Consider the following 22,921-nt stretch of genomic DNA (forward strand, 5'->3'; position numbering starts at 1 on the left):
ACATAAATCTAATTTCTCATTCAAATACTTTCATACTTAACTTGCAAACAAGCATACAATGTATTCCATAGTTATTTTATGTTATTTTGTGTTTTACGTTCAACAACAATCACCATCAAACTGAATGGCTTGCTTATTGCATGTCTCTCACCAGAGCATCCTCGCTAACGTGGAATTATGGAAGCCACAAATCAATAAAATGACCCTAACACAAAAGAAATTGTCATAAACTCAAATTACAAAATTTTATCATCCGACCGTACCACATAACGATCGTATGACTCCGTACTTTGGAAAGCTACTTCTTATACATCTACACAGCGCTTAATATTTCAGTTTTTATTTGCAAAGAGTATTCAGTATTAGCAAACTGTACAAACATAAATAACATTATTCATAAATATATACATTTAACATTGCTGTTTTGTCCTGATTACTCAGGAATAATATCATCATGACAAGATTAAAAGCACATTATCATTATTATTAGCTTCACAACCAGTGATTGTTTGGCTTCGGGGACTTTCAAGAACAAGCGTAAACAGATTTAAAAAAAAACAACAACAACAACGTGAGAATTACTTTAGACAAATTATTTTCCAAATTCGTGTACTTTAACACATTAGCTCCTATTAGTGAAACGCTGAATATAATAAAATACACCTCGGAATTTGGCAGGGACAAGTTAGCCGTTTCGGCTCAAAAATGTGTTTCAATTCGTCAGTGCAGTACCTTTCAAACAGCCAGTGCGCGGGCGCCCAAAATGTAATTAGAACGACAATAAAATGTTGCAAAACGAATTAAATGACAAATTTAGCACTCAAGAACGATTTACACGTTATTAGCTAACTGGACGACGTTGCTTCAAATGTCCCGGGCTAGCTATTATGACAGCTGTCATGACATCCGGGGTGTTTATCCCCGGAAGCTAATCGCTTCTGGGTATTTTCACTCCAGAAGTATCACAATTGTGTTTTTTATTTACGTTTTATTTTACTCTGTGAACGTCAATAAACTTACTAAGTGTCAAGTTTTTGTTCATTTGATTTACATGTGGCTTTTTTTCTGTGCTGTTATTAAAGGTCTAACATGTCAACACACTTTACTAATAATATTCATAGCTGATTGACCATAAATAATAGCAGCACTGGGAATAGTAGACGACTTTGGCTCCCATTGAGTGTATATAAATAGTGCTTTGTTCTTCATTTGGAAAAAAAAAAAAAAAAACCTTCATCTATATGTACACATACATTTAACAAAATAAATACTTCATGAAGGTTCATTACTACTTCTTAAAGGGCCAGTGACATATTGGTCTCATGTCCTGGTCGTAATAATGATGGTGTAGGGCACAGGGTGAAAGGGCACATTTGCAGGAGTCCTTGGCAAAGCGATGAGAGAAGAAAAGGCAGCTTATATGGGCGGAGGTCCATTAGTATAGCGAAGCATAGGGTGAAAGGAACGGGCAAAGTTGTTGGCGTGGTGACAACTGTAGTCCTCCTGGCTCATGGGCACCATGCAGGCCAGGGCGATGAGGAGCAGGAGCAGCAGATGCACGGGCAAAGCTGCCCGCAGGACCCTCTGCATGAAGGACGGCTCCTTGGAGGAGGGGGAGGACGCCGATGAGACACTGTTCGAAATGTCAGAACGGGAGGAAACGCAGCCAGCGGCGCCGGTGGGTGACCTCCTGCGGCTGAGAGGGAGGATATGCAGAAAAAGGAGTCAAGCACTCGAGTGTTTGCAAAGCATTGCTGTGGCCATTAAACTTGTTTCAATGGACCGATTTCTGCACCAAAATAACATTTTTCTCTTATCTCTTAAATAGTTTGGACAGTGCATGATGGTTAATGACCACCTAGAACTGTTTTAAACAGTCTAATCATTTTAGTTAATGTTTATTATTAAAATCTAGATCTCTGCACGGCATTAAATTGAATTTCAGCTAACCTTATACAAATACACAACATTTAGCATGAGCACTGTCCTTTTGAAAAATCCAAAGTTGTGCACAAACGACACACACACACACACACACACACACACACACACACACACACACACACACACAAGCACGTGATCAGTTGACACAAATCACAAACAATTCAAGCACAAGCGTCACACATGGAAGAAGAGCAGCCAGTGGGAGCAAGTTGTGTTGAGCGTTCTGTGCTCTTATTTTACAGACGTAAGCAATGATAATGTTACAAATGTCTGTCTGGATACTTCCTCTTGTTAGTGCTATGAATCAAGAGGAGGAACGATGTGTTCTTACCGCGACCATAAACTCAAGCCCCCCACCCCCACCCACCCACTCACAGACACGCGCTCTGACACATGCCTCTGATAGCACAACATCGGATGTCTGCAGCATTACACTATCTTCAAATTATTGAGCCAAAAGGTTTTGATATGCGGGCTCATATTGCAGGCCTGCTGACTTTTTATGATTAAGTATAACACCTTAAATGTTATTTGTAGACACAAATGATGCTATATGTGGAAAAGATTTGGGGAATGAAACCAAAAGGGAGTAAGGAAAAAGGAAAGAGGTATGAACGTGGGAGTTGGAGGGGAAGCTAGAAGGCTTATTGCATCACATCCCGTTAAGAATGAGAGGAAACCTTAAGGGGAAACAAAAGAAGTGAAAATAGATGTTGGCATCCAGTGGGCCAGTGAGTGGGGGGGAGGGTATGAGTACAAGCAGCAAAGTGAAGCAGTGAAAGAAAACATTCAAAGGCGAAAAGGGAAGAGCCCGACAGGAGGCTGCTCCCGATCGCTTGTGAGCTGGTCACATGACCTCTAGAAAAAGCGGGACACCATGGAATGCCATGTTTCTATTTTGATCTCATTTGCATTTAGAGTTCCACCAAGGTCCCGTCTTTGTAGAGCTCAAGGAGCGGTGCTCGAGGTACCTGTGGCGCGGGCTGCTCTTGGGGGGTCCGGGTTGGGCCTGACTACTTTTGCCTCGAGGCTGAAGGGCGTAATGAGCAGGGAGGGAGGCGTCAAAAAAGAAAAGAAAAAAGAAATGTTTCAGTCAAGAGGCAAATGAGGACAAAAAATAACTCAGGAGAGTAAAGCCAAAAAACTTTTCTGCAGAGAAACAATCATCAACAAAGCAGCAATGTAATAATCAATGATGTGAATGATTGATTGATTGGCAAGAAATCTGGCTTCTCTGTAAAAAACAAAAGACATATTTAAAAAAGAAAAGCCAGCTTTTCTTGTGCATTTGTTTGCAAGATCAATATACTGAGAGCAGCATCTAAAATAATAAAAACTGTACCTAAAAAAAATTAAACACAAGCAGGGCGCTGGACCAGAAAATATTACAAGCCTTTTTTTTCTGACAAAATAATGGGACTTCCAATTTGACCAAAATGCAAGGAAAACAAAATTGCTGTATTGCATGAACGAGGACTATTAAGGCCACACTAAAACAATAAAATGTTTACCACAATAAAGTCAAAATTTTACATTTTATAAAAAAAATTCTACAAAAAACTCATTATTTAAAGTAACTTGGAGAAAACGAAATCCTACTAAATACTAAAACAACCATATGAAAACAACCATAAATTAATCTAAACAAAAACCACATTTATTTTAGTGAATTAGTTTTTCATAATTTTAAAAAACACATTTTAATCGGCAAAATAAAAGCGTAGCCTTTTTGCTTTATTTCGCAACATTAGGCGTGCTTTCCTTGTAAATTTGACTTTCCAGCATGGCCTTCATACTCCTAGTTGATGTCCGAAAATGAAAAAGAACATTACCACAGGTGAAAGAACCGGGGCTGCCAGAGAGACAGCGGCGATGCCTGATTTGCCGACAGACAGTGGAGAGAATTCCTGAATATAAAAGAAAAATTGCAAACATTATAAGAGAGTAGCGAGTGCAACGTCTCCATTTGAAGCGTTGTCGTCGTGCCCCACCTGTTGCGGACTCTGACGCTCCATTTGCTTCTGCAGCCCATCCAGGTCTGAATCCACCTGACGCAGGAGCAGACGCAGCCTGTTCCAGATCACGTGCACCTTCTCCTGCGCCTCCAGACACTCTCCGCCCGAAGAGCGGTGGAGCGGCGCTGCGGCGGCCGCCGTGCTGACCAGCAGCTGAGCCGACAGCTCCTGGAGGGACGACACCTTCTGCTGCGAGTCCAGCAGCTCACGCTTGATTTGCTACATGAGGATGAAATTGTGTCAAAAAGTGTTGGAACAATGGAAGAAAGATGTCGTCAAAGTACCGTGAGTGTCCTGTGATGAGCTCGGAGCGTTTGCCAGTCTTGGTTGGGAGGTATGGGCACCACCTCGTTTCTCCTGCGGTCGATGTTCTCCAACCACAGTAGCAAACCGTGACTCATCTCGTGGAACTCCTGAAGGGAAACATTTTGTTCATGTGCGGAAGCATTCTTCTAAAGTGTGTAATTTTTCCTCTTCGCTCTTAAACTTTCCCTCTCTGTATGGTCAACATTGTGTTGCTCCAGCACCTGACACTGCATGAGCGCTCTCTGCAGCTCCTCCCTCCACTCCTCCAGTGACGTGCCGAGGCGATCCCAGTGCGCATTCATCTCCTTCAGAGCGTCCCGCAGCTCCCAAGCCTCCTCAGAGTCGGGTTCCGACTGAAGGAAGCCGGCGCTGCTCAAGTTGACAGATAGGACCTCCGACTTGTGGCTGTCCATCCCCTTCTGAAGCTCCTGAGCACCATACAGGAAAAAAAAAAAAAACGGAATCTTCAGAAAGAAGCCTTTCTGAGAGATGCTTGTATTTGTAACCACTAACCCTGAGCTTCTTGATCCTCTGCTGAATGGCATGGATATCCGTGCCAAGCTCCAGGCCTCGCAGCTGGCCCAGTTCGGCCTCACAGCGACCCAGCCACGCCCGCATGGTCTGCAGGTCTGAGATGAGCTGCTGCCACTGCTGGAGGTTCTGCTTGTGCTTGTCACTCAAAGTCTGAGCCTCAAGCAGCTCCCAGCGCTCAATCACGCCTGCGTGGAAAATAACACAGCTCCGGACTTGCTTGTAGAACAAATGATGTGCTGTGTTACGTAAGAGGGACGAACCTGCATTCTGACTGTCAGTGCTGGTCAGGTTGGTGAGTCCCGGCATTTCATCTTCATCCTCAGTGAGCTCTCCCTCGGCTCTCTTCACCGCGTCTATGCTGCCGTGACACTCTCCCATTAGGCGCATCTGCATCAGCGATAATGAATTTAAACATAGAAAACATAAATTTTTTTGTTTTTTTTACTGCAATGAATCAATAGCAACGACTCACATAACCCATGTAAGTGGAGTCAGCATCGGGGCTTGAGCGGCTGGCGGCGTCCTCTCTGGCCTGCAGCTGGTAGCGTGATGCATCCAGAGCCTGGTCCAGCTGTCTGAGGCTGGCCTCCAGTTGTCCCGGGTCGCCTGCGCACAAAACGCAAGGGGGTGAAAAATCCCTAACTGGGCAAGAATGTTGTTGTCGGGCATGTTGGAGACAAACAGGATGCATGCATTAGTCGGAAATGGCCGGTTAAACATGGTGACTAGATGTGGATCCAACATGCAAAATATGCAAAGGATTCTTCTCAACATGCTGATTGACATGACTGATGGGTGGGTGGGTGGATGGGTGGATGGATGGAAGGATGGATGGAAGGATGGATGGATGGATGGATGGATGGATGGATGGATGGATGGATGGATGGATGGATGGATGGATGGATGGATGGATGGATGGATGGATGGATGGATGGATGGATGGATGGATGGATGGATGGATGGATGGATGGATGGATGGATGGATAAGACGTGCAGCTGCCGTGCTGGCCCCTGAAGGGCCGCTGTTAGAGAAGCACGATTTAGTATGGAGCTGGTGGCGTGCTCGCTCCTGACACATGCTGCGACAATCCTGCTCAGTTCTGCGGTTCCTACCGGAAGATGATTTCAATGTGTTCTCAGTCAGTTTTATATAGGCCTCGGGACTCTCGGGAATAACTACGTCTGAAGAGGAAAAACAAAGCATTCAGTTTGTGGGTAGCAGAAGCTCTTCCAGCTGTGGAGGTGTGGGCAGGTGGCCCAAAACTTTTGTTGGTGTAGTGCATGGTCTTGGCCCTAGTAATATTCATTCATTATCATTTCAATGTAAAAAGAACATGTATTGACAATGAAACAAACTTCCCTTCATGTGCTTGAGCGCCCTCTGTTGTTGCACGCTGTAATAACAGAACTCACTAAAAACACTAACCAGACAGTACTGTAGTATCCGTCCTCAGATACTCCTCGTCCTCGTGCCCTCGGCTCATTCCACTTTGGTTGCGACCCCCCGGGCTCTCCAGACCCCGGCTCAGGTCGTAATCGTGGTCCCACTCCAACGGGATTGAGTCCACGCTGGCCGGAGTGTCCCGGCCCGAGCGCTCCGCCCGAATGAGGGTGGCCGGCGCTGAGGCCTGGCGACTGGAGGTGCGAGGAGGCGTGGAGTCGCACCACTGCAGCTCACATAGGTCGGCGCCGTCCTCCGTGTCGGAACCATCCAGCTCGTCGTCCACCAGCTGGGAAATGAATGGAAAAAACTGTGAAAGCAGGTTTCCACTGCGGTGTACATTTGTAATTGTTATGTGTTGAGTGCACTCACGGGCAAACGTGTAAGCTTCTTGTAGTATCTGTTGACGCGTCCAAAGACTTCCTGGTAGTACCTCTGCAGCTCCTCTAGCTCTTCTTCGATCACAGCGGCATCCAGAGGTTCGCTCTTCTTGATTAAAGCGTCGCCCTGCTTGAACACCAACTCGATCTTGCCCGTGTTCAAATGGATCTCCTGCTGGAATGCCTGAAGCAAACACAAACACGGGTTGGGCCATCGACATCCCGGGAGAAGCCACAGACGCTTTACGGCTACCTTGAGTTGTTTAATCTTGGCTTGTACGTCGCACTCGGAGAAGTGCTCAATGTTGGTGAGCTGTAGGTCCATCTCGGTCAACCACACCAGGATACTGTCTCGAGCCGTCTCAAACTCCTCACGTTGGTTGATGAAGTGCTACGGGAACATTTTGCTAAGCGGAGCTAGCTAAACCTAGACTAAATATATCGGCTTTTAGTGTGCAGTCATTACCTTGAGACGGCGTAGGATGGCGGCCACCCTCTTTTGCAGGTTGTCCCACCTCTTGTTCCCATCATGCATCATCTCCCTGAGACGGCAGGACATGTCGGTTCGGTTCTCACGGGCCAGGCGGCGGTACTGCTTGTTGATCAGCTCCAGCTGGGTCAAGCACTCCTGCACTTGCCGTTGGAAAGCCTGCCCACACAAATAGGCGTATTTTATTATTTTTTAGAATTAAATTTCCACACTTGAACATTGGAAAAAAAAAAGCAAGTTTTATGCTTTAGAGCCCAAGCTCAGCCACAAACATGACGGATGGCAGCGGGCCAGGTCGGACAGCACCAGTGTGACGGACTGCCGCAGCTGAGCAGACCGGCTCAGACGAGTTTGTGTAACATGACCCTTTAATGTTTCCTCTATCATGGAGTTTCAATAACGTGCAAAGAAAGCCTGACTTGACTTGTAACACTAACCTAAATCCCTGCCCGCCCGATTTGCACATTTAACACTATCATAGACATAAACCCACCTCAAACTTCTTGAGTTCCTCTTTGGCAACAGTATAGAGGACTCCAGAAGAATTGGGCGTAGCTGATGTTCTCTCCGAAGTCTTCAACCACTCCTCAAAGCGGGAGTAGTCATCCAAAAACTTATGCCACAACCTCCAAGTCTCCTCAATCCTGCACAGAAACAGCCCAGGATTAATCTAACAGCCGATTGGATTCCCGCGCTCGCTTATTCACGACACCGACTTGAGCCTCCTCTCCATGGACATGGCGCAGATGTTCCTCCAGCGTCGGTCCAAGCCCCTGGTGGCTTGCTGGATGGAATCGCACTCGGTCTCAGTGGAGCAGGCGTCACAGTCATGAAGCAGTACCTCGCACAGGTTCAACACGGACGCCACGCCCGTGCTGTGCTTCTCGATGTCCTTCTGCAGCTCCTGGAGGAAAAAAGGTGCACATTTTAAAGAAATTGTGACATATGTAGAACCACTGGGTGCACAGTCTTGCCTGCTGCTGGTTGAGCTTCCTGTGAATCTCCTGCTCATCACACGTGTCGTAGACAATGGGCCTGGAAAGCTCGGACTCGATGTGAGCCAGCCAAGCGCGCAGGCTGCTCATGTTTTTCTCCAAATGCTGCACGGCCACTAGGGTCTCCCGCAACTTCTTCAACCTGAAGGCAGGAAGCCAGGGAATACAAATAAGAACTCATCTTAATTGATTACATTTGAATGACAAGGTCTGCATAATGTTACGTTGCAATCAATACAGTAATTGAAATGAATGCTTTCACATTTGCGATAGGTCAACCAAACCAAAAACAATGTGCACAAGCTGCAGGTCGCCCCAGCTCACACCCAAAACACTCACACGCCACATGGCGGCACATCTCCAACACAACTAGAAGGTGACGGTGACATTAAAAATGTCACACATGGCCTTCACTAGCCACTTTGTGCATTTGTGTTCTCAACTTAAAACTGTATGCAATTAATAAATTACCTTAGTGACATTATTGTATTTAATCTAATTCAGTCAGCTGACAAAATTTCTATGTCAATCCAAGTTATCCATGCTTGTTTTGATCCCGAAACTAAAAGTCTGCAATACATTCTCGGCAAAATTACACTGAATACTTTTTGCAAGCAGCCATAAAAAATAAAAAAAGGCAACAGCCGCACAACTCTTATCCCTGATCCTTTGCTCAAACATAAAAGATGACTTGTCATTTAGTCACCATAAAAACACAAAGCTACAACACTGCAGAAAAGCTTGCGGGAGGTTGTCCTGCCTGTTCACATCGCAGTCACAGTATGGTAGATCCTTGTCCGGGCTGTCTGCCATCTTCTCGGTCCCCAAGTCCAAAAGCATGGGAGTGTGAGATTCCCCCCAAAAAAACGGTTTTAGCAAGGACGGAGTGCAAACCGTCTTCTCTTTCGTCTGTGTGTGTGGGGACTTTCTCCTCCGGAATGTACACAGTAAGGAGGTTGGGTTGAGTGGAAAGGGGAGGGGCGGGGTGGGGGCAGCTGCTGTTGTGTTGTGTGGCACACGTGTGACTTATCGACTGTTGTGCTCCAAGGTTAAAAAAAAAGAAGTGTGTGTCGTGGGGATAGAGTGACAAGTCCTGCCGTTTCTAAATGTGGACTTACAGTCAGCGGCATGTGCTAAAGAGGCGGGCAGAAACATACACAGCAAAGCAACACAAGCAAAGAAGAAGCCGTGCATCATGACACCAGTGCAAAGTGCGTAAAATTGGTATGCGCAAAAGCGTTGCACTAGCAAATGGCGCTGGAGAGAAATTGCAGTAATAGCTTTAAAGTTAATATCCCCGCGACGCGTCACTAGAGTGAAGTAGACGACAACGAGAGCGCAGCTGTCTGTGTGAGGTCAGCGTGTCCTCCCCCAATTCTCTCCAGAGGACGACAGCCGGATGGCGGCACTGGAAAAGTGGTGGCGGGACTCCAGAATTGCATTTCACAAACGTCTGGATCTAAATTGTACATGTTTGAAAGTTGCCAGTAATTGACAGTTCACAGTCCATTCATTCTATGCAGCTGTAGTCTGTCTAAAGTGGGACGGCAACACCACAAGAAAAAAATAGTTGATGAACTACTATTATTGTTTCTTGTTTAAATAATTTCATATTGTAGTAATATTGCTTCATTTTAAATCGAATTACAACATTGGATTATTTCAAATATATATTTTATGACAATAATACTTATAACGATTGATAATCCTATGATTATTTTTTCAACATAACGTTGGGTTTCACCCACCTGGCTGCAATGAGGTCGAGGAGGTGCGTCCAGCGCTCGTTGACTTTATTGAGCTTGTGTTGTATGTCGGCTGCCTTGCTGTCCTGGCTGGCCCGGGCCAAGCGTTCTCCCGTGAGCTGCAGCTGCTGCTTGTTCTCGTGGGCCACGCAAATTTCTTCCTGGTAGTCCTGGTGGGGCATCAACAGTAAGTTGAAACATGAGGACTTGGAGGAGGAGGTCAGCGCTTGTGTGTGTGTGTGTGTGTGTGTGTGTGTGTGTGTGTGTGTCGCTCATGCGGCGGGATCACCTTGCGCAGCTTTTCGATCATCTCCTCGATGCTGATGTCTCCGTTTTGAGAGACTTTGCTCTCCATCTGCGTGAGCCACTCGCACAGCTCCTTGTTCTTCTCATTGAACACAGCCCACTCGTTCAGCTTCTCGCTTACTTGCTGCCTGCGCAGGGAAACCTGACAATACAAACATAACATCATGATCCTTATTTGATTTTCAAACTAAATCCAATAAGAAAAATTGAAAGCTTGCTAAAAAGCATACGAGACACTTTACCTGGTGGCACACTTCCTCCCACTGGCCCTGGAGAAGCTGGAGACGCTCCTGGAGTAGCGTGATGTCATCACTGCTGACCACGCCCACCAAGGCGTCTCTCAGGAGGGACAGGGAAGTCAGGTCATCATTCCAACCCTCCACCCTGTTCTCCAGCTCCTGTGTGCAGAAGACAATATGACGACGAGAAAAGCCCACTTTTTTTTTTGCCTTGCATCAATGTATGCATCCACACCCCCACTGGCTCTCTGCGCATGCTCTCCCTTCCTCCTTGTCTTTCACCCTGCCCCCTCTTTCTCTCTTTTATCTCTCTGCTCCTCCCCCCAGACAATTTGAGGACGTGTTATGCATCAAACATGAGCACAGGTCCAGGAACCGGTAATAACTGCGAAGTGTCTGCTACAACAAAACCAGCAAAAAAAAACCTCCCTGTTATTTACTAAGAAAAAATATATAATTTTGCCGCATGATTATGAATAATAATGTGCAGCATCTTCACCTTGCATCTCATCTGCTCGGCGTGCAACTCGTCGTGATGGTCTGGCAGCGGCGCCGACAGCTTCTTCTTGAAGGCCCTCAGCTTCTCCAGCGAGGCGTCGATGCCTTCCTCGCATCGCTCCCAATTCTACACGGCAAACAGCACATAAATGCAAAAAAAAAAAAAAAAAATGAGCGCAGAAGAGCGGACAAGGAACACCGCGCTCCAATGGGCCCGGGCTATTTTTAGCACCTGGATAGAAAGCGGGGGTTTATCTGAGGATGAAACGGGATTATGTTTGGGCAAGGAATGCCGCAGCCAAGTAGAAGTCAGTCAGCAGACACTTTTTAAATGTATTTCCCAATTAAAATGACCAGTTTGCTCTTCCACTACTTCCGAACCTTGAGCAGAGTGTGCAGCTCCTTCCTCTGCTGCTCCAAGCGTTGGTGTGCGTGCCTCCACCTGTCCTGTACCTCCATCAGCTCCGTCTGCAGCGTGGACTCGGCCTGCCCGTCGGCCGACAGCAGTAAACTCCTGCCGGCCTCCACCGTCAAAATGTAGCCACCCTGCTGTCTCTTGAGTACGCGCTCGCGCAGCTGCAGGAGCAGGGACAGGGAGAGTGGACCGAGGGGGTAGAGGTTAACTAAGGGAGTCTACGGTTGGTTTGAAATGGGGTGCGGGTTTGATTAGACACTGGCTTACTTCCTATAAACAGGGATGAGAATGCAAGTGGTGGTGTAAAAACACGTAGTTCTCCGCGTAAATTAAGTTAACAAGTGGAAATGGTGTGATGAAAGTAGCGCCAAAATGCTGCCGAAAATAAGGCGGGTGTTGTCGCATCACTGCTGCCAGTTAGTTAGGTTTACAGAGGCAAGCCGATTTCCGTAAGATGCCGTCGTGGTGGGCGGGCGAATGCTTGCGAGTCGCCGAGGCTAACGTTGCCGCTTCCCTACACCCCCCCGCTTCCCTACACCCCCCCCCCATATATAAACAACATTTTCTCAACGGATTTACATGATTCACGAAAATGATGCTTTCGACGGAAAAAAACACGGAAATCCGCGGATCCGCAGAAAATTCTCATCCCTGTATGAATGTCAATAGTGTGGAATATGACAGGGCTAGTTTATATCATACCTGTATCTGATCCAGCAGGTTCCTGGCCTGCTGCAGAGCGATGGTTTCCCCTCCGGGGTGACGTGCGTCCAGCTCGCGCGACACATCCTGAAGCCATCGCAGCAGCTTTTCCAACATCTCCTGGTAGCTGTGCCACTGATGGAGCAAACTGTCGATGATGCCCCTGCGCTGCTGGGCGCGCCTCACCACGCCCTGCCACTGATTGGCCAGCAAGGCCAGATTCACACTGAAGTCATCTCTGTTGGAGGATTTAAAGTCCGTTATTAGGATTCATTTTACAAAAGTCTAATTGTAACCTATGAGTAGATTTTCATTGCTCTATTTACCCATCAGCCACTTGTCCTTGGTCCAGCATATTATGCCCATCGCTGATAATGGAGTAAAGAATCTGCTGCCGGCTGAACATCTCAGCCTGGAACAACTGTAAACAAAGACACACCTTGTAGATGGGAAACTGACATTCTTCCTTCCTGTCTCCCTTCCTCCTTTTCATAGAGAGAAATTCTGACCTCATGCTCTTGCTGCTGCTCCAGCAGACTTTGGTAGTTGCCCGATACTTCGGCGGCCAGTTTGTGCTCCGCCTGAGACAGGAAGTCCATCCAGGCTTCGCACTTCTGTAGGAATGTCTGGTGCAGGAGCAGCGCCGCCTGCAGTTTACTGGAGTCATAAAGTTTTTTTTTTTCTTTAATACCAGCGTTGAGCAGACCAGACGGGAAACGTGCGTGGGCATAGAGGTGTACCTGAACCTCTCGCTGAGAAGAGCGGAGTGAGACGCCCACGCTCGGTTCAGCCTCTGTACACGCTTCAAGTCTCCATCGCTAACCGGAAGTCTGTACATGAGCATATTGACACGCTCCAGGTCTGGAGACAGACTGCTCAGCTTGGACAAGGGAGCCTGAGAACAACAACAACGTTCGCTCACTCCCATCCCGAATGAGGACAGACGGAATTAAAAAAATGGATGGATAGATGTCTGACCCGCAGTTTGTCCATCCGTGTTTGAACGTCACTCAGCGCCGGCGATCCGAGCTGCTCCGACTCCTTCAACACTTGCGCAGCTTCGGCGTCCGTTTGAACGAGCCCATCCAATTGGTCCCTGAAGCCCTCGCAAGCTCGACTTCCACACTAGTCAATGACAATTAACAAACAACCGTGAGAAGAGAGGTACCAAAAAGGATTTGAGTTCCTCGCTACGTACCTGCAGCGCCTCCTGCTGCCTGCGTAGCGAGTGCGGCAGCGCCAACAAGCGATAAGTCAGGGACATGTGGTCGGAATGTAGAGCCGCAAACGAGTAGGCGTCCACTCGGCTCTTCAGCTGCTCTCCCAATGTTTGCAGCTGCTGCAGGGAATGTTTCACCGATTCCTGCTCACCAAGACATTCCTGTAATACCAGTGACATCAACCAAATTTCATTAAAAAAATGCACACTGAAACAAAAGTTGAGCCCCCAGACTAGTTCCCAATTTTTTTTTCCCATTTCCGATGATTTACTTGAGAACTAAAATCACAAGTCCTTATATTAGTAGCTATGGCTGCCAAAAAGAGCCCTGTTAGGAATTCCATATTTTCTTTCCTCTTTTAATTAATCAATTAAGGAGTCTAGAAAGAGTATTAAGGCAAGAGAAAAATATCCCAAGCAAGGAACCACACACTCCCAGCAGGACACTGAATGATCCCCTGTTGTGTAAATCAAGGGCTTGTCTCGCCACTCTTTAAAGGCTTTTGTCGGACTGGACTGTGACTCTTCATTCGAGCACACTGAGGAGGAAGAATGTATTTTAGCACTCTGCCGAGGGGGCTTGTAATAAATCAGTCAAGTGAGGCACGTCTCGCTTTTTGTCTGGATTCCCGCTGATGCACCCTCCTTGTACTCACGTCGCAGTCCTTGATCCAGGCGCTGCTCTCCTCATCTGTGATGTCCCTGTCGGTGGCGCTCTTGAGCAAGCGGTCGGCACGCTCCTCCTGCCTCTCCACCGCTTTCGTACACATGGCGAATAATTCCGTGTATTTCTGCCACAGCCCCAGCAAAGCCTTACTGCTCCTCAGCTGCTCCGAGATCTGCTCTAATAGATCGTTCCACCTAACAAAAATGATGTCGTCATTTGGGATTTCACCTCCAATTAGGATTCTTTTTTCTTTTTTTTTCTTTTTTTTACCTCCTGTTGACATCCCGCATTGCTCTGTTGAGTGTTTCCGCCACACACGGGTGGCATTCGGTGAGGAGCTGCTGGGTTACAGATCCAAACTTGAGTAGACTGCTCTCCTGCTTGTCCATCTCCTCTTGCAGGTTCTAGGCGACACATCAAAACAAATCTCAAGAGATCCTTTATCCACCAGATGGCGCCACCTTACTTTTTAAGTGTGTGCAGCACTCACCTCCAGACTCTCCACCTGCTGCTGCACAGCCTCCAGGGAGCCACTTATGAGGGGCAGCCGGGACACACAGTACCTGCCCTCCATCAGGTGCCCATCGATCTCCTCTGCAACACGCCTGTATAAGGTCCATTCTTCCAGCACTGAGCGCAGGCTCACCTTCATCTGACTTATCTGTGAGAGCAACACTTAATTATAGTCCGAAAAAAAAACAAGTCGGTGGTTGATTTATGGAGGAGTTGACTTACCATGTGCTTTAAATGAGCCCAGGATTGGTTGAGTCCTTTGAGGGTCTCTGTGACACCAGCGCAGGCTTCTTCTTTCTTATCCCGAATGAGAGCTTTGCCACGTTCCTCAGCCTTCTCTAGATCCTTCTCTTTCTCCTTCACAAGTTCCTCTAACTCCTGGAAGAGTGACAACTGTGGTTGTTATTAATTGTCCCAAGCCACTATTTCGGGAAATTGTAGTAACAGCAATCAACTTCTTACCTGACAATCTTTCAGTGCGTTCTGCACAGATGCCACATCTTCTATCCTGTGTCGCTTTTTCAGTTTCTCCTCTTGGAGTGTCAGCCATGTTTTTAAGGCCTGTACTCCATTCTCATGCTCTAGCCAACTTTCCAAAAGTCCTTCTAAATGCTGAATCTAAAAAAGAAATAATAAAAAAACAAAACAAATAAGTCAGTGTCTGTTGAAAGACGAGGCCAAAAGGTGACTTACCTTTTCGGTGATGAGCCCTTGGAGGACCTGCCATCGTCTGTTCATAGCACCGAGGCGCTCGGCAAAGTCGGTTTTCTCGTAGCGCTTTCCCTCCACATCCTGACTGCTGATCTGCAGCACCGACTGATTGACAAAGTCCACCGTCAGCTGTTTGCAGGTCAGGTCGATGCGGAACCCCTGTGAAAAGAAGAGGGGGGATTTCACTTTTTATATTTGATATTTTAAGACATGATTCTGGAAAATACAAAAAAAAGGGTTTTAGCCAGTGGGGTAGCTCGGTTTGTAAATGTGCTTTTTTTTTACCTTGTACTTTTGCAAGAAGATCTGGACCACCTCTGAGCCCACAGCTCCAGCGATTTGACCCTGGTCTTCGTTAATGATGTTCTCCATAAGCGTGATCCAGCTGATGAGCTCGGCAATGGCGTGTCGAGACGCCAGCTTCTCCATCTGCAGCTGAAGGCCAAAAGATGACAAAGAGTTACGACGGCAACAGAAAAAGAAACGGGAGCGTTATCTTCTCTTGCAGACCTGATGGAGCTTCTCTTGGACGACGGGAATGCGAGTGAGAAGCTCAGCCCACCGCGTGTCGACGTGGCCCAGGGCTGTCCTCAGACTTGCCGTGTCCACCCGCTTCAATCTCAGGAGCTGGTTGCCGGTGCTCAGGACGGAGGAACGCAAAGATGACTTGGCATCCACCTCTTTGGAAAACTCCTGCGTGAAGTCCAAGTGACTCTCAGTGAACGCCAGGTATGAACATCACTCAAGAGTTCACATGACAACCTACCAGGAAGGCACAGAGGTGATCCCTGACTGTCTCCAGCTCCTGAGGCACGGTGACAGACTGCGTTGTCCAAAACTCAAGTCTGTCTAGAGCCAACTGCAACCAGTGGCTCAACTCTCCAGACTTTCTTTTGTACCTAGCAAGTAAACGACAAGATTAAACCACCAAAATAAGAAATGCTGTCTTAGATGAAATCACACCTAAATGTAGGATAGGTGATTGACTGGACTAAACGGTTAGACCAAACAAAACTAGACCTGCTCCAGTGCTTGAGGGTGGAGTCGAAACGGTGCAGCTCTTTGTTGACTTTGGTGGTTGATGAGAGCCAGTGTTCTCCCAGCTGAGTCAACTGGTTCTCCAAGTCTGAACAGCTAACAGACAGAAGAAGCCTCTTGCCCTCCTCCAGGACCTGATACAGTTGGGGCTGATGCTCGGCAAGACTGGCCTTCAGACGCTGAAACCGAACAGAAGATGAGATGAGACTGAGGGCTTAAATCTAATGTCCCATTTTGTTTTTGTTTATCCCAAAAGAGCCTTACCTGGTAGAGAGTGATCCTTTCCAAAAGTCTCTCCTCGGTCTCCTCCACCAGACCCACCGTGGGGATGCTGCACTCGACAACCTCCAGCTGTCGACACAGAGCCTGGTAGTCTTCTACAAACCTGCTCCATGACTGGCAGAGACAAGGTCATCAGCACTTGCTTATGTTCATCTCTGAAATGAAATTTGGAAAGTCACCCTCACCTCCAGAATGCCCTCCAGCTCCACTCCCCGTCTGTGGGCCTGTTTGAGGACACCGTGAGCTAAAGACATGGTCTCCTCTAGGGCCTGGCTTTCCCGCGGTGCCACCAATCCAGACACTTTGCTGTAGAAGGTCTGAGTGAGGATCATGTGGCATTCAAGGCTCTGGAAGAACTCCTGAAGGGGTGAAACAAATGAAATGTTAACCATACAGAGGTTAAACTAACCTACCAAAGAATGACATCTTACTTTGTGTTTGTCCAATAGCATTTGGACCTCAGTGACCGAGGCAACTGTCATTTTCTGGTCGGCGGCCATCTTGTCCTGGGCCGTGTCCACCAGGTCCGTGAGGTCTCGGAGCGCCGCCTCGTACTGAGCCTTGAGGGCAAGGGCTCGCTTCAGGCCGCTGCCTCTGGAGCCCACCAGCAGCAGAAGCTCTTCGTACGCGTCCTGCGTGAAAAATGACTACTGTGACACCAATGCCGTTGGAGAACGGAAGCTCGTCTTTTAGTCTTGTGTTATTTTGCTTTACGTGTAGTTTGAGGAGCTCCTGGTGGGCGAGTCGGTCAGATTGGACCCCTTCGGCTTTGGTCTTCAGCTCGGTCACTCTTTGCTCAAACTCCCTTAGGCTGTCCTCCACCTCTGAGAATGTCTGCATAAAGTGACCATGTCATTCATAGAAAAAATCAAAGCGGGCAAAGCATGACCAGCGGTCGACATACAACTGACAGATTTTATGCGTGTTGGCATCGAACCTCGATCTGCTTGGCTGCGGGCCTATCCACTGTGGCGGCCATTTTCTGTAACAGCAGGTGTTTACTCTCGCTCAAAGCTGTGAACAGCATTCGGAGTTCGTTCTGGTGCAAAGAAGAGCAAGTGGTGTTCAAAGTCAAACATACATTCTTGCGGGAGATTACGCTGTTACCTGGAAGTTGACGTGCTCTTGGAGCCTGTCCCTCATGGTGTCGCATTTCTGTTCAAGGGTGGACTCCAGCAGGCCCATCCTCTCTTGGAGACCTTCCAGGGTGTCCTCCATCAAGGCTTGCTCCTCACCTCCACACAGCCTTCCTGCACCTCCACCCAGAAGATCTCTACACTGGTTCACCTCTCTGCTCATCTCCTTCAGATCTTTATTGGTGCTCTGCAAGGTTGACCCAGCGAGATACTTACTGAATCTGCTCACTGTGAGTCCTTGCTCCTCTTTCTTACCTCGAAATGTGTTAGCTGCATCTCCGTGTCTTCAGATAGCAGCACGGGGCCCGAGAGCATCTCGCTCTCAGCGGCGTCCAACCAGGTGGAGGCGGCCGACACTGCTGCATACAGATTCTGTTGGAGCGCCGTCACACCTGAGGAGAGCGATGTCGTCTTGTCACCGCTTTCCGCCTGCGGGAGGAGCAAAGATGATTTACATGGTGACACTTAGAAGCAAAAGCAATTGCTTTACCTCTTCAGTGATTCTTTCCAGAGCTTGGCTACAGGTCTCGAATAAAGCTGTCGGCGAGCCAGCGTCCTGGCTTCCGGACTCGCCTCGGAAGACCATGCCGGGACTGGTCAGACGGGAACGGTGGATGATCTGCGCACACGGACGACATGACAGATGACTCATGAAGATGACATACATGTTCACGTACGTGCGTACCGGGCTGAACTGATCCTGTTCCAGTGTGTTGAGCGAGAGCTGCAGCTTAGTGCTCTGATCTTTATTCAGGTTCTCCCAACGTCTCAAGTGGTCCCCTTGAGACAAGCTCTCGGTCTCCAGCAGAACTCCCACAGGAAGAGATGACACCTCACTGCTAGAAAGGAAGAAAAATGACATTAAAATCAAATTAAATCCATAGAATGGAAATAATAATAAGTGTCAGAACTGACCTGTCCCCATTTGTTGTGATCTGTTGACTGAGTAAATCTTCCCCAACACTGACTACTGACTTCAGCAACCTCCTCTGCTCTTCAACATGCTCCTTCAGCTCCTAAAACAAAGTCGGAAAGATACAATTATGGTTGAAACAGGGCAAACTAGGGGCTAGCCAATGCAAACATAAAAAGCAGTCTGCCCTCACCCTTTGTCTGAGAAGGTTGTCGTGATGCTGCTGAGTGCGCGATGAGCGAGCCTGGGAGAGCCAATCCTGCACGCTGGGGCTCTGCGAGAGCGACGAGTCCGGCTCGCTGTCATCCGGTTCCTGCAATGAACCCTGTGGGTGGGGCAGGGGAACAGAATTATTTCCATTGTATTTCACCATCGATGCTACTGCTCTATTCAGTGGCATAGAAAATGTAGTAGCTCGGAATGGCAAAACATTTTTTGATGTGTCACACACAGGCCCCTCCCTCACCTGTATGTCCATCTGCTTGTCCTGCAACATCTGCTGCAGCTCCATCAGGCTGTCTTTCAATGAGTGCAGTTTGAAGGTGAGCTGCTCCGCCTCGCTCTTGGTCTCGGCCCGGCCCTCCAGTAGCAAGCTCTCGCTGTGCACCGACAGCTCGGACAGAAACGACACTTTCTGCTCGATTTCCAACAGCATGTTCTAAAAAGAAAAAAAATATGCTTTGCTTAAAAATCATGTTTAGTGTTGAATCAGAATTAAACACTATCATGAAATTTCAAATGTGGATTTATTTTTTTCTTGTTACCTCATTAAAGTATAGCTAATCTTCTAGTCTGCTAGTATGTGTACGGTTTTACCCAAGATTCCACACGGGGGGGGCATATGAGACCAATAATCAGCTTATTTAACCTCCCCCCTGATCGAGGCAGATGGACGCAGAAAGAACAATTACAGTGTACGATAGGGCCAATGTTGACAACCTATTAGCTGGTCTAATATTAGCTCCTGCTGTGATACGTTACCATAGAAACAGTCAAATCACGAGCCGTATAAGAATGTCATGTAGCTGCGCGACCATAAATAGAGGTGCAACGACGCGTACCTGATTTCCGCTGTAATTAAATTCACGAAGTAGTTGAGCACATCACCTGGCAGTCAATGAGCTGCTCCTCCATGTCGAGGTCTTCGTTTTGGAGGTGAAGCGCCGTGCTGAGGGTGGCGCGGGTGCTGAGCAGCCAGTGGTCCAGCTCCTCGGCCTCGCTGTGGTAGCGCTGAAGCGCCTGCTCCTGACGCTGCTCCTCGAGCTGCTCACTGAGCTTCTCCTGCGAGGAATAAACCGTCCACATTGTCATCTGGAATATGATGCTGGAATTGTGCTTCAATTTTTTGTTTGTTGCCTCAGATATTCACATTTATGTGGATTGATTGTGAAGCAGCTCACCTCCAGCAGTTGGCGTTTCCCGGAAGCCTTCATCCTGATGGTGGCCATCCTCTCTCCCAGCACGGTGAGGGTGGATTGCAAGGCCAGCTGGTCGGCGGGCTCACCATCGCCGTCCGACAGCTCCTCCGAGAAGCACGTCTGCAGCTCGCCGATCTCGTCTTGCAGCATCATGATCTCGTCCATCAGAGCCTGAGTGAGGATGGTTGGTTAAAAGAAATACAATTTATCAAGTATGACATATTTGTCGACTTTACAGAGATATTGTGCAGTCTCTCACCTGATGTGTTGCCATCTGGCTCTCAGGGCTCTTGCTTGGCTCCAAGTCTTCACCCAGCGACGCCTCAATGGACTCCATCTTGGTGGAAATGGACTGCAGAGACTCTTGGTAGTGCTGCTGTCGCTCCAAAGCTTCATACAGAGTCTTTTGCTTCTCGCTTATCTAGGGCACGACAAAGAGAATGAAAACGGTTTGGCTTCAATGCGGGTCGAGGTAACCGTACCACGTTCTTGAGCGTTTCCCAAGATCTCTGCAGGTCGTCCAGGTTGGCTGTGCTGGTCTCTACGGACGGGTCGTAGAGCTCCTGGAGGGCGGCTCGACTCAGACCACCTCGACCCTGCTGTGTGAGTGCATGATAAGTGAGTGGGGAGTGGAAAACTGTTGAATTCAGATAAACACTTACAAAGTGGTTTTCATGATTTAAAAATACTTAAGGTCATCAACATGATGTATAAATATTGATGCAATTATTTGGATAAAGAAAACTGAACGTTTTAGAATTCAAATTCTTCAAAGACACCACCTTTTGCCCAAATCTTGGTATTTCCTCAATCAGCTTTATGATGTGAATGAGGCTTTATGACCTGGAATAGCTTGATATTTCAAGAGCAAATTGGTCCGAGTTGAAAAGAATAGAGTGAAGGGTGATCATGTGAAGAGCTGGCAGGCCAGGCAGGGTTCAGCGGGAGGAGGGGGGGGGGGTGCAGTTGGGCAGTACCTGGTTAAGGGGAGCATCAGCGTAAGCCCCAGGGGAGGGGGAGCGGCAGGCAGGGGGAGAGGAGACCTCGCTGTTGGTGCCCTCCTCCCCCGACTCCTCGGTCACGGGGGAGAGGAGCGTGTGGCAGCGGCCTGCCGTCATCTGACCACACCAAAAGAAGCAGGAGGGAGGGAGGGGGAGGGGGGTAAAACGGGAAACATAGGACAGGAGAAGGCCCAATGAAAAAAGTAAGAGAACAGAAAAAAAGAAAGCAAGAACGAGAATAGGCTTTCAAATCAAAAGTGGGAGTGCTGGTTGAGCAGGTTGCAGCTGGCACATAATTGCACGAGGAACAATCACAAATCATTCTGCTGTGTCGCCGCCCAACAGCGGCCGAGACGCAAACGTCATAGCGGCTCTTGTAATGGATCTCATGTGATAGCAGGCAGCGTAATCCCCCTCACTTGACAATCTGTAGTCAACAATACGTTTCTACTACTCCTCATTTGCTGTCCTAGAAGTGGCCCAGTTGTCTGCATGAGTAGCGAGACAGAAGTGGAAATGTGAGCCAAGGCCTAACTGTGCTACTGCCTTTTTGGCTGTTCACAACGTGGCTAAACTCACTCAGGGCTTTGTTAAAATACGCGGGACGCATTCCCGGGCTTTATGATGCAATGCGGTGCAACGGAGGACATCGGCATGCAAAGTTTGCGCTTAACTGCAAGTCAACAAATATGTTTATCTTGAAGACTATCATGCTGGTGTGCTTGCACGCACGCACGCACGCACGCACGCACGCACACACACACGCACACACACACACACACACACACACACACACACACACACACACACACACACACACACACACACACACACACACAAAAACATGCTGTCATATCCTGTATCCGGGCACAACACAGCGCAGACAGCAGTGACAAGGATGTGGAATGTGAGACGTATACGGTAGTATGAGATTCCCAAGCACAGCAGGCTGATGAATGAGATATAAAAAGTGCACACACACACAGACATGCACACAGGAAGGAAGAAAATCAAGTATGTACTTGTACTATGTATGTATTTGTACTACATTGGATGTGGTTGAGCTAAATAAATATATATAGTAACATAATTATAGTAGAAAAATTCTAAATATGTAAAAAAATATCATTTTATATCAGACTGAATCACACAATTTAAAATACATAATTTATTTCAGGCCCATAGAAGACAAGTTAAATTTGGATGACTAATGATGTATGAGGAAAAATTAAACTCCTATATATAATAATAAAATACCTTAAAATATATTTCTTGAATGTGCTGGAAATAAATGTAAAAATCAAAACCAAAAACATGCACAGACCTCTTTTAAAAGTTATGTCAATAAAACATAGAAGTTGTAGATAGATTTTTCTAAAGGTAGGAGTTTGAAGAAAGTCCCCACAACACACTATTTGTCATTTTGATGCACTTTTTCAGTGACTTAGCAAAACAGTGAATGGTTTGAATGAACAATTAAGTTCTTATGTAGAAGATTCCATGACACACACAAACACGCACATACTCACGCACACACACAAGATGCATGCGAGACCTCGTTCACTCACCATGACGACCGAGGGGTGCGCAGGTAGCTGCTTGTCGCCGGCTACTCCGGCGCCGTGCATGTCGTCGTCGCTCAGCTCGTCCGAGAGGCCGTCAGCCTCGCTGACTGTCAGCAGCATGGTGGCGTGCTTGGCCTTCACCGTCAGCATCTTGCACTTGGAATGGAGCGAGGCGATCTGCTCCTGGTAGCCTCGGATCTTCTGGGCCAACTCCTGTCACAACATACCCACGGCAACACAGAAGCCGCCCGCCCACAGGGGGTCAGACGAGGGTGCGGCGCTACTTGACGGTTAACACTGAAAAGCTCGCCCAGTTGGCCACATGCTGAATCAGACGCCGGTGTGTACGGAGCATTCTCCTCCCTTTCCCAGCCAGCCTCTGCTTTTCAGAACGCTTGCATAGAAAGACGACAGCTCCGGCTCGCTCTCCCTCTCTCTCCTCTGTATC

General features: G+C 47.7%; 1 protein-coding gene across 11 annotated transcripts in view; it reads right to left on the bottom strand.

Annotated features, from left to right (window-relative positions):
* Positions 1–324: 324 nt before the first annotated feature.
* The window catches only part of syne1a (spectrin repeat containing, nuclear envelope 1a), a 75,929-nt gene continuing 53,332 nt past the window's right edge, over positions 325–22,921 (bottom strand). For 5 of the 11 annotated variants that reach the window (XM_088361313.1, XM_088361311.1, XM_088361312.1 and 2 more), the window contains 56 exons: positions 22,477–22,686; positions 20,885–21,025; positions 20,390–20,506; positions 20,167–20,328; positions 19,890–20,078; positions 19,597–19,770; positions 18,956–19,147; positions 18,683–18,814; positions 18,492–18,592; positions 18,262–18,415; positions 18,067–18,195; positions 17,832–18,005; positions 17,548–17,763; positions 17,378–17,479; positions 17,155–17,274; positions 16,872–17,072; positions 16,626–16,799; positions 16,423–16,554; positions 16,141–16,337; positions 15,887–16,019; positions 15,631–15,813; positions 15,406–15,555; positions 15,103–15,279; positions 14,872–15,027; positions 14,632–14,787; positions 14,387–14,557; positions 14,167–14,300; positions 13,886–14,090; positions 13,209–13,391; positions 12,989–13,135; positions 12,751–12,905; positions 12,520–12,667; positions 12,337–12,431; positions 12,011–12,248; positions 11,275–11,469; positions 10,895–11,020; positions 10,399–10,554; positions 10,140–10,298; positions 9,854–10,020; positions 8,085–8,247; positions 7,827–8,014; positions 7,604–7,754; positions 7,087–7,269; positions 6,874–7,011; positions 6,613–6,804; positions 6,226–6,529; positions 5,913–5,981; positions 5,272–5,405; positions 5,060–5,186; positions 4,779–4,984; positions 4,487–4,693; positions 4,244–4,372; positions 3,936–4,178; positions 3,777–3,851; positions 2,916–2,974; positions 325–1,696 (listed from right to left, as the gene is read on the bottom strand). In XM_088361313.1, the coding sequence (XP_088217439.1) occupies positions 1,417–1,696; positions 2,916–2,974; positions 3,777–3,851; positions 3,936–4,178; positions 4,244–4,372; positions 4,487–4,693; positions 4,779–4,984; positions 5,060–5,186; positions 5,272–5,405; positions 5,913–5,981; positions 6,226–6,529; positions 6,613–6,804; positions 6,874–7,011; positions 7,087–7,269; positions 7,604–7,754; positions 7,827–8,014; positions 8,085–8,247; positions 9,854–10,020; positions 10,140–10,298; positions 10,399–10,554; positions 10,895–11,020; positions 11,275–11,469; positions 12,011–12,248; positions 12,337–12,431; positions 12,520–12,667; positions 12,751–12,905; positions 12,989–13,135; positions 13,209–13,391; positions 13,886–14,090; positions 14,167–14,300; positions 14,387–14,557; positions 14,632–14,787; positions 14,872–15,027; positions 15,103–15,279; positions 15,406–15,555; positions 15,631–15,813; positions 15,887–16,019; positions 16,141–16,337; positions 16,423–16,554; positions 16,626–16,799; positions 16,872–17,072; positions 17,155–17,274; positions 17,378–17,479; positions 17,548–17,763; positions 17,832–18,005; positions 18,067–18,195; positions 18,262–18,415; positions 18,492–18,592; positions 18,683–18,814; positions 18,956–19,147; positions 19,597–19,770; positions 19,890–20,078; positions 20,167–20,328; positions 20,390–20,506; positions 20,885–21,025; positions 22,477–22,686 (9,099 nt within the window). In that variant the 3' untranslated portion in view covers positions 325–1,416. The remainder of the gene's footprint in view (positions 1,697–2,915; positions 2,975–3,776; positions 3,852–3,935; positions 4,179–4,243; positions 4,373–4,486; positions 4,694–4,778; positions 4,985–5,059; positions 5,187–5,271; positions 5,406–5,912; positions 5,982–6,225; positions 6,530–6,612; positions 6,805–6,873; positions 7,012–7,086; positions 7,270–7,603; positions 7,755–7,826; positions 8,015–8,084; positions 8,248–9,853; positions 10,021–10,139; positions 10,299–10,398; positions 10,555–10,894; positions 11,021–11,274; positions 11,470–12,010; positions 12,249–12,336; positions 12,432–12,519; positions 12,668–12,750; positions 12,906–12,988; positions 13,136–13,208; positions 13,392–13,885; positions 14,091–14,166; positions 14,301–14,386; positions 14,558–14,631; positions 14,788–14,871; positions 15,028–15,102; positions 15,280–15,405; positions 15,556–15,630; positions 15,814–15,886; positions 16,020–16,140; positions 16,338–16,422; positions 16,555–16,625; positions 16,800–16,871; positions 17,073–17,154; positions 17,275–17,377; positions 17,480–17,547; positions 17,764–17,831; positions 18,006–18,066; positions 18,196–18,261; positions 18,416–18,491; positions 18,593–18,682; positions 18,815–18,955; positions 19,148–19,596; positions 19,771–19,889; positions 20,079–20,166; positions 20,329–20,389; positions 20,507–20,884; positions 21,026–22,476; positions 22,687–22,921) is intronic. The other 6 variants (XM_088361319.1, XM_088361314.1, XM_088361309.1 and 3 more) reach the window with 5 other exon arrangements.

This window comes from Syngnathus floridae, chromosome 19, assembly GCF_059516105.1.
Source record: "Syngnathus floridae isolate MCC-2025c chromosome 19, RoL_Sflo_1.0, whole genome shotgun sequence".
In the NCBI taxonomy this organism is placed as follows: Eukaryota; Metazoa; Chordata; class Actinopteri; order Syngnathiformes; family Syngnathidae; genus Syngnathus; species Syngnathus floridae.